This window comes from Stegastes partitus, unplaced genomic scaffold (genome assembly GCF_000690725.1).
Source record: "Stegastes partitus isolate 25-593 unplaced genomic scaffold, Stegastes_partitus-1.0.2 Scaffold424, whole genome shotgun sequence".
Taxonomy (NCBI): Eukaryota; Metazoa; Chordata; class Actinopteri; family Pomacentridae; genus Stegastes; species Stegastes partitus.
In genome coordinates, this window is record NW_007578155.1 from 491,384 (window position 1) to 500,500 (window position 9,117).

The 9,117-nt window shown below is 47.8% G+C and overlaps 2 protein-coding genes across 4 annotated transcripts in view; one reads left to right on the forward strand and one right to left on the reverse strand.

Annotated features, from left to right (window-relative positions):
- Nucleotides 1–3,524, reverse strand: part of riok1 (RIO kinase 1 (yeast)) — an 8,131-nt gene extending 4,607 nt beyond the window's left edge. For 2 of the 3 annotated variants that reach the window (XM_008285958.1, XM_008285961.1), the window contains exons 1-7: nucleotides 3,434–3,524; nucleotides 1,476–1,638; nucleotides 1,205–1,295; nucleotides 926–995; nucleotides 805–847; nucleotides 626–718; nucleotides 79–191 (exon numbers count right to left, since the gene is read on the reverse strand). In XM_008285958.1, coding sequence (XP_008284180.1) covers nucleotides 79–191; nucleotides 626–718; nucleotides 805–847; nucleotides 926–995; nucleotides 1,205–1,295; nucleotides 1,476–1,638; nucleotides 3,434–3,480 — 620 coding nt within the window. In that variant the 5' untranslated portion in view covers nucleotides 3,481–3,524. The remainder of the gene's footprint in view (nucleotides 1–78; nucleotides 192–625; nucleotides 719–804; nucleotides 848–925; nucleotides 996–1,204; nucleotides 1,296–1,475; nucleotides 1,639–3,433) is intronic. The other variant, XM_008285960.1, reaches the window with a different exon arrangement.
- Nucleotides 3,525–3,746: 222 nt separating this feature from the next.
- Nucleotides 3,747–8,864, forward strand: rpp40 (ribonuclease P/MRP 40 subunit). The gene is made up of 8 exons (XM_008285957.1): nucleotides 3,747–3,888; nucleotides 5,976–6,120; nucleotides 6,213–6,281; nucleotides 6,370–6,465; nucleotides 7,848–7,970; nucleotides 8,045–8,210; nucleotides 8,291–8,425; nucleotides 8,524–8,864. Exons 1-8 carry the CDS (start codon nucleotides 3,772–3,774, stop codon nucleotides 8,720–8,722), a joined length of 1,050 nt encoding a protein of 349 aa, XP_008284179.1. The 5' UTR covers nucleotides 3,747–3,771; the 3' UTR covers nucleotides 8,723–8,864.
- The last annotated feature ends 253 nt before the right edge of the window (nucleotides 8,865–9,117 follow it).

Genomic DNA, 9,117 nt, shown 5'->3' on the forward strand with positions numbered 1-9,117 from the left:
GTGGTGTCAGACCTGTCTGAGCTCTTCTTCTGTGGTGTCAGACCTGTCTGAGCTCTTCTTCTGTGGTGTCAGACCTACCTGAACTCTCCGCTGACATATTTGTCTCGGTCTTTGAACAGCAGGATGGACGTCTTGTAGATCTTGATGGCTCTGCTATCTCCCGCCGCCGTGCTAGCGTGATAAACGTTAGCCTGAAAAACATGTTGCAGAACGTTCACCTGGAGAACGTGGTTGATCTGCTGCGGTCAGCGGCACAGACCTCCACTCTGCATGTTATTTCACGTAAAACTTCATATTTGAATATTTTTTGTTCCCTGTTATGAACTTCGATCAGAGCGTTCGTATATCGGGTTGTTTGTGACGATCACTGAGTAATCGGTTGAGCATGCGTTGGGTTCGGGTTAACCCTTTGTAGGTCATTTATTTCCTGTGTTTGTGGTTTTGCACATTCCTTATGTATGTGACTGTAGTTTTGTTTTGTGCGTGACTTTCATGTAGTTCTGCGTTGGCACGTAAATCCGTCTGAACGCTGTTATTCGGGCTGCAGTGATGTCACTGCTGACACAAATGTCATGGTCCAATCAGAGCACAGTACAGATAAAGGTCAATACGTCGATCGTCTGACCTCCTTCCCCGTGCTGATGCAGCCGTTGATCTCACAGATGATGCCTCGACTCAACATCTTGAAGAGAATCATTCGAGTTCGAGGATCCAACACCTGCCGGTGACAATCAGCTCATTATTGGTCCCGATTCATTTTATTGATCAGTTCAATCTGCACTGTATTCTTTACACAGACCTCACCTGTTCAACTGTGGCTCGATCTGATTTGTCCTTCACTCTGTACCTGTGAAGAGCAGCCAATCAGAGCGTCAGTAAAATGTCACATGACTGTTGTCAAAGCTTCAGGTGGGTTCAGACGTACGTGTCGGCGTCTTTCTGTTTCTGCTTCGTCGTCACTTTGTTGATCACCGAGTCTGCAAAGTTCAGTTTATCTGTAAAACAGAAGCCGATAAGGCAATCAATCACTATGATCATCAATCACTCTGTATGATTACTGATCATTAGTACAAACAATTCAGCTTCAGTTCTGTTACAGCGTGTGTGTGTGTGTGTTAGTGTTAGTGTGTTACAGTGTGTGTGTGTGTACTACAGTGTGTGTGTGTTACGGTGTGTGTGTGTTACGGTGTGTGTGTGCTGTCACCCAGGTTGATCTTGTGTTCGTATTTCCTCAGAGCTTTGTCAGATGGAGTCGATGACGGCAGCATCTTATTGGAAGGATTCTGTCTGTTGGACTGAACAGAAACCCACAACGAACTCGTCAATAACTGATCAGATTAGTGTGAGTGTTCATTATAACAGTCACCACGGTAACGTGGTGTCAGCTGGAACTTCAAAGTTATCAGGTGAAGAATGCAGTAGACAGGTTCATCAATAATCAGTGATCATCAATCAGATCTATTGATCAGTCGGACCTGACAGCTTCGGTTGTATCTTTTAGTCAGATCTCCTGTCGAACTCCACGTCCACTCGTCCTCCTCGTCCTCCTCGTCTTCCTCGTCTTCCTCGTCTTCATTGTCCTGCTGCAGCGTGACATCACTGCTGTGAGTTTGCACAACCAGCGCCTCTGATTGGCTGCTGCAGAACAAAGTCAGAGTCAACATGGCGGCTGTAGTTTGAGTCTCAATCTGACTTTTCTGGATCAGAACTGTTTTTGTTTCTCAACACCTGATGAGACCAGAGAAACTTTAAACACTAACCACAGTGACATGAAAGCAAACGCAGCATCCTTTAGAACACCAGCACACATGAAGTCCATTACTTTAGTAAAATAAAGAGGATGCTGCCAGCAGAGGCCAGTGATTCTGACAGACGCTGAAACGCAACATTAGTTTCTGCAATTACACAATTTAAGCAGTTTTTAAATTGGATTTTACTGAAACCAATTAAAATATCTAATTAGTTAAGAGTTGACAATAAGTCAACCAATAAGTTCTGAAAAAAGTTCTTAAACAATAGTCATCAGCGCTGTAGATCAATAACCGACTCATCAATGACACCAGCGGAGTGTGTTTGTCTTTCTATCGATGTGTTCCTGCTTTAACCAGCAGAAGTTACTGGACTTTAATAAACACCACAATCCTCAGCTTCACCTGAAAACACCTGAATGATTCACCTGTTGGTGTCAGTGCAGCTGGAGCTGATTCTACTGACGGTGCTAGGCTAATGCTAACACTGAGAGGCTAGCTGTGCCGCTTAGCTTGCTGCTAACGCTCAAACATCTCCACCAATCAGGGCGCTAGCTGCTTTCACAGAGACAAATGCTACGCTAACAGTTAAGCTGGCAGGTACCCACAGATCTTAGTGGGAAATAAAAGAGACAGAACAGAGAAAGACGCAGAACAACTGCAGACAGAACTGCAGGAGACAAACTTATTGATCTCAATCAATCAATCGACCAATCAGTGAACAGAGAACGTCTCAAATTCACATGGTGCTCTGATGTCATCACTGCTGTGGTCCCTATTCAGTTAAGCTCGTTGTGAATGACGGGTTCCTGCTGTTAAAACATCACATTCATCTGTTCCAAACATCAGCAACAGTTCTTTGTTGATCACCAATAATCAATATCAGATGGAAAAGGGCGCACCCCTCCACAGAAACGGTACTTCTACTCGACTACAGTTTTACGTCTAGTCTCAAATGAATGTTTACTGTGAACTCAGGCAGTTTCAGCTCAGAGCCAAAAGATGAAGAACCTCCAACCATCAGAACCGTTGGATCCGATCAGTCACTTTAACACAAGAGTCAAGTTTCATAAAACTGTTCTGAGGTTCTGAAACTTCAGCCTCTGTACGTTTGTTTGCAACAACCCAGGAACAGATGAAAACCTCCAGAATGAAGCAGCTTTCGGCTCCATCCCGGCCCGGCCCGAGGCCCGGCCCGTCCCAAGGCACCGGCCGTCGTCCACACGGTCAGGCTATGCAGTGATTTGTTATCTAGAAGACTGACTGCATTTCAATCCAGGTCGTTAATACTTCTTAACGGTCATATCAGGCCTCTGATGCTTCAGCCCGTGAACGCTGAGGTCTTTGTTCTTGCGTTCATGTGCAGGTGAACGACACCGTGAAGCATCAACAGCTGTTCAGTGTGTTCGTATCCAGGCTGTGGCGCCGTGTCAGAACGTGTGCTGTAAACGGCGCTACTCAAGTCAAACTGAACTGACTGATGGTGTCCATGCGGTCCAGCTTGGTGCTGCTCCCAGACGGTAGAACCAGTGTACACCTGACAGAACAGTGGAGGCTTAAAGCGGACACGGCGTCATTTTCACTTTACAAGGTTTACAGCAGAATGAAACAGAGGTTCTGAATCCTGCCGATTCTGATCCACTCTGCAGTCACAGAAGAAACTGGATGTTCCGTTTCAGACTCACCTGTCCTCCTCTGCGTCATCAAACTGTCCAGGTACACACGCAGACATGACGTCACAGTCCACGGACACAGGTGACCCTCAGAAACACAAAGAACAGAACTTGGAGCTGATCAGAACCCAGCCGCAGCGTGTCCGCCTCACTTCCGGCTCTTGGCACGTGACTACGGTGGCGGCGGAAGGTCAGAGAGCGGAGCGGTTCGGTGCTGCCCCCCCGAGACGGACATGCGCAGGTGCAGGCGTTTAATCCAGTCAGTCGCTTTTATTCTGAAACCCGGTCACGGTTAGCGGCTCCGTGATTCTTACAGTCTGGTGAAAGTTGTTCGGTGAAGTTCGGGTAGAATGTCGGCGGAGCTGGATCGGACTCCCCGGAACCTGCTGCTGTGTGAGCAGTCCAGTCTGCTGGACGAGAAGAACCGGCTCAGTGCGCAGGTGCAGCAGCTGCATTTCAGCTACAAGGTACTGTTTAGCATGTTAGCACGTTAGCTGCGAGCCCCGTATAGCTGTTAGCTTAGCCGCATGTGGTGAGTCTGTCTGCAGGTCCACAGCTGCGCACTGCGGACTGACCAGTTAACCAGCAGCTTAGTGAGGACCAGTTACTAATTCACTAACTAGCTAGCTAACTACCAGCTAACAGAAAAACGCCGAGCTGACACGTGCTGGACGAAAACTTTCAAAATAAAAGTCTGGCCGCAAGACAAACTGAACTGCTTCTTCTTCGGCTGCTGGTTCTTCTTCTTCTTCTTCTTCTTCTTCTTCTTCTTCTTCTTCGGGTGGATTAGCGGCAGACTGGCCGCAGCAGAGGCGTGTTGTTGCCCCCCACAGGTTGCTAGGAGAACTGCACCGTGGAGAACCTCAGTTGCATGTTTGTTTCAGGCTGATTATTGATCCCAGGGATTGATCAGTGACCAGTTTGTGTCCGCTCTGCTGCAGGAGGCTTCTGTCTGTCTGACAGGCTGAACAGAGCTTCATTCACAGGTGACTCTCAAGTGTTTCGCTTGAACACGTTTTCTTTCTTTATCGTGGCACTTTGTAGGTTGTCTGAGACATCTGGACCCTGTGATTGGTCCTGATCGGTTCTCCTCGCTCTGTTCCCCTCAGTGGTATTGGACCTGACAGCAGCAGTGAATCATCACACACTGACACCAGTCAGGTTATTGTTTGGTTAGTTGAAGGTTCTGGTCATCAGATGAAGGTCGCTTCAGGTTCCTTCTGCTGTATTTTGTTCACTTTTGGTTTCTTCTGAATGGAACTCACATTTTTCTGTCCCAGAATTTGTGTCATCATGTTGTATATACGGTACTGGGAAAAGACTTGGCCTCCTTCCTCATGTCTTCTATTTCTCACACTTAGATGTTCTAGATCATCAGATATATTTATATTTATTTACTATTAGACAGAGATAACTGACAAAACACAGAATGCAGTTTTTAAATAATTCTTATTGAAAACCTGTATGATATGACCTACATAACTGCCCCTAAACCTGACACCTGGTTGGTTCCTCGGCAGCAACGCCTGCAGCTGAACGTTGGTGACAGCTGGTGATCTTCTGCACCTCTATGGAGGAATGTTGGGCCACTCTTCTCTGCAGAACAGTTTTGATTTGTCCACATTAGATGGTTTTAAATCATGAACTGCCCTTTAAGGTCAATATCTTAATTGGACTGTAGTCCAGACTTTGACTCGGCCGCTCCAGAACCTTACTTTAGTTCTTTCTGAGCCGTTCAGAGGTGAACTTGCTTGTGTGCTTTGGGTCATGGTCCTGCTGCAGAACCCATCTGTGTAGAGCTTCAGGTCCTGAACTGATGGTGGATATACTCCAGGAGGACTTTCTGATAGAGAGCAGAATTCATATCTCCATCAGCTATGACGAGTCGTCCAGGTCCTCCAACCATCCACTGCCTCCACCACGTTTCACTGCTGGGATCATGTCCTTCTTGTGGAATGCAGTAGTAGCTTTACACCAGATCTAACTGGACCCATGTCTTCCAGAAAGCTCCACCTTCAACTCATCAGTACTCAGGGGGTTTTCCCAGAAGTCTTGGGCTTCATCTAGACATTTTTTTCCAAATGCCAGACAAGTCTTTGTGTTCTTTTTGCCTAGGAGTGGTTTGAGCCTTGCAGCTCTTCATGGATCCATTTCTGCCCAGAGTCTTCCTTGTTGTGGAATCATGTCCACTGACCTTCACTGAGGCCAGGGAGGCCTGAAGTTCTGTTGATGTTCGTCTGGGTTCTCTTGTGACCTGGATGAGATGTGGACGCGACCTTCTCTTGAAGAAATGTTGGTACCCTGCCTCCTGGGAAGGTCTACCACTGTCCCATGTCTCCATTAGTAGATGATGTCTCTCACGGTGGTTCTCTGGAGGCCCAGAGCCTCAGCGATGGCTTTTGAACCTCCACACTGATAAATGTCAATGACTTTGTTTCGCATCTGTTCTTGAATCTCTTTAAAACATATACACTATATGTGTGTATATATACACAACCACAACCCTCCAAACCGGCTGACAGACTCCCTGAGCTGATCTGTCTCACTTGTGCAGGTGTCTGTCTTGCTACCTGAGTGTAGCTCCGCCCCCTCCCATCTGGACTCGTTGTTGAGTAGTTTCAGCAGCTTCTACCTAATCAGGAACCTGCCCATATATGAACTACTGGACAAAGACTTCCTGCAGAAGGCCGTGTACCCAGGTAACACCTGACACACTACACCTGTACGCAACTTTACACACCTGACACACTACACTTGTACACACCTGTGCTGGGATGTCGCTGTGTTTCAGGTGGTGTGTATGGACTGTCGTACAGAACCAGAATCGATGAAGATAATTGTGTTGCTTTGATGCCAAATGGTAAAAACTTTTCTTCTTCTTCTAATTCTAGCAGCTCACCTGTCTGTCTGTCAGCCTATCCTCAGGTTGCCTGTCTGTCTGTCCTCAGGTCACCTGTGTCTCTCTCTGGATAAGGACTCCTTTGAGTTGTTGGGGTTCGAAGGAAAACCGTGTAGATTCAACCACAGAAGCAGAAGCAGATTTGGTCTGAATGAACTTCCTTCATGTTCACACACACAGACACAATGTCAAAAGATCTGAAACTTAGTAATCTGATTACTTTAAGTAGAACAGCAGAGTATTCCCTCTGGTGAACAATCAGAAACACTTTACAAAGTCTATACTAAACATCAGCCCAAAGTAGAACCTCAAAGAACCAAAGTGAGTCCAGTTGTGGTCTCCATCAGTCCACCTGCATGAACATGGTTCTACAGAGCAGCAGAACCTTCTCAGTTCTGGACCTCTGGACTGTGTCTATCTATGTCTGCATCATGGCTCCACATGGAGAAGACCTGAACAGAGGAGGAGAAACATCTGACTGAGAGACTGGACAAAGATGGAGAAGGATCCAGAAGATCAGTGAGCAGCTAGAACCCAGTGCAGCCCAGTGTGAGCAGGAACCAGGAGGTCCAGAAGGAGCCACAGCAGCACTGATCAGGGCTGCAGTGGTCGTCCTCCTACAACGACTCCACGGACAGTCAACTACTGTCACTATGGAGCTGTGGACACCAGACAAAGGCAGCTGCTTCAGACTTGGCACAGGGCTGATCAATGGAGACCAGAGTTAGTGTGAAGCTCACACAGTGTGAAGGACACTTCAGAACATCAGCCTCTATGGACGGAGGAGCAGAACTAAACCTGGCTGCTGCTCACAGCTAAACTTCCACATCAAAGTTCACCAGAGAACATGAACAGAAGCCTGATGGATGCTGGAGAACATCCTCTGGTCAGATGGAGATCAATGTGTTGGGCTCACATGGAGTCCAGATGTTTGGTGAGAACCTGACCAGGACCACCACAGTGGATGCGTCGTCAGAGTCAGAAATAAAGGTGGACACACGAAGAACTGAAGGAACCAAAGAACCTCAGGAATGAAAGATGGACTCACTTTAGTTTAGTTCCTGCTGTGGAGCCTAAAAAAGTTTTTAAATCTGATATCAGAGGCAATACTCTGCTGTTAGAAGTGGGCGGCTGTGGTTCAGGTGGTACAGCAGGTTGTCCTCCAATCGCCAGGTTGGCGGTTCGGTCCCTCCACAGTCCAAGTTGGGCAAGACACTGAACCTGAAGTTGCTCCTGATGGCAGCTCTGTCACCGTTGGTGTGTGAACAGGAGAATGAGAAACACCGTAAAGCACTTTGGATAAAAGCACTGTAGAAGTGGCCATTTAGAAGTAATCTGATTACTGTGAGGGGATACTATTTAGAATCGTTTGATTTTTAGGTGATATTACAGTGATTTACTCACTGTTGTCTCAGCTTTACCTGAGAGTTAAGCCTCAGGGGGCGGAGTTAAAACATTTATCTGTGATCAATCAGCAACGTAATCAATACAGTTATAGGATCAATATTTGTCTGATCAATCTTGCAGTCGTATCTATCGACCTGACTGACAGCAGCATGGCACCTGGTGGGCGGGGCTACCTGAGGCTCCTCGCAGGTCTGAGGTCCCGCCTTCACCTGCACACTGACTTCCTGCTGTCGCATCATCCAGGTGAGTTGCATCGTCTCACCTGTGTTGCTGTCTGCTCCTTGCTGTGTTTTACCCACGGTGCCCCTGTTTCACAGGGGGCAGGGCGTGTCTGCAGCCCCTCCTGTTGCGATACGATTGGTCAGAGCACACACCTGAGGTCAGTCGCTGCCATCTGACCAACCTGTCGTGCCCCGTCCTGCAGTCCTGTGACCCTCACAGCCTCCTGGAGTGGCTTGGAACAGTGGACGCTGATGTCAGCCGGTGAGACGCCACAATGATGATGTCATCGATGTGTCATGTAACCGTGTGTCCTCCTGCTGATTGTTCTTCTGTGGTTCCAGGGAGAACTCGTCCAGCAGCTTCCTGTCCTCGCTGGTGTGTCCTGACCCGAACACTACGCTCAGCAGCGCTCTGCGTGTGTCTGTCTGCGGCCTGCTGCTGCCGCCGGACATCCACCGCCTCATCCAGGAGCTCAGGTCAGCTGACCTCTCACCTGTGGCCCCGACATGTCTCAGGTGTCCCAGGTGTCATAGAGGGACTGTACCTGACTCAGCTGTCCTCACCTGTCCTGCAGGCATTACCTGGAGCGGCCTCTGTTGGGATCCTGGGTGTCCCTGACGGTCCACGGGTTTGTCGACAGTCCGGTATCGTGGGGGGACAGCGAGCATGGTGTCCTGAGGGGAGGAGAAAACTTCTACACCCTGCTGATGTTCCACGACCACAGCTACCAGCTACACCTGGCCACAGGAGCACATGACACCTGCCCGCCGTGACACTCGTCCCTTTTCTTTGTGTTAGTTTCGTTGTAGAAACATTTTGAGCTCCAGTCACAGTAAAACCACATTTTGTTCTGTTCAGCTTTTTTAATAAACTGACTTTGGTTTGAGGTGAATAAAACTCTTCAGTGACATTAAATCTCTGAGAATTTTACTTTCACACCTGACAGATGGTTCAGTTTAGGTTGACCAAGCAGCTTCTGGATAAACTGATCTGAGCCACTGATAAGATTCTGTGATCTCTGTTCCGTCCAATCATCACAACCTCAGGAGACAGACCAGAACACAGCTCTACATTGCTACAGAACATTACATACCATGACGTAAAGCTCCAGTAGAACCCTGTCTAAATGTAGAGTCAGAGGGTAGATGTAGAGTCAGAGGGTAGATGT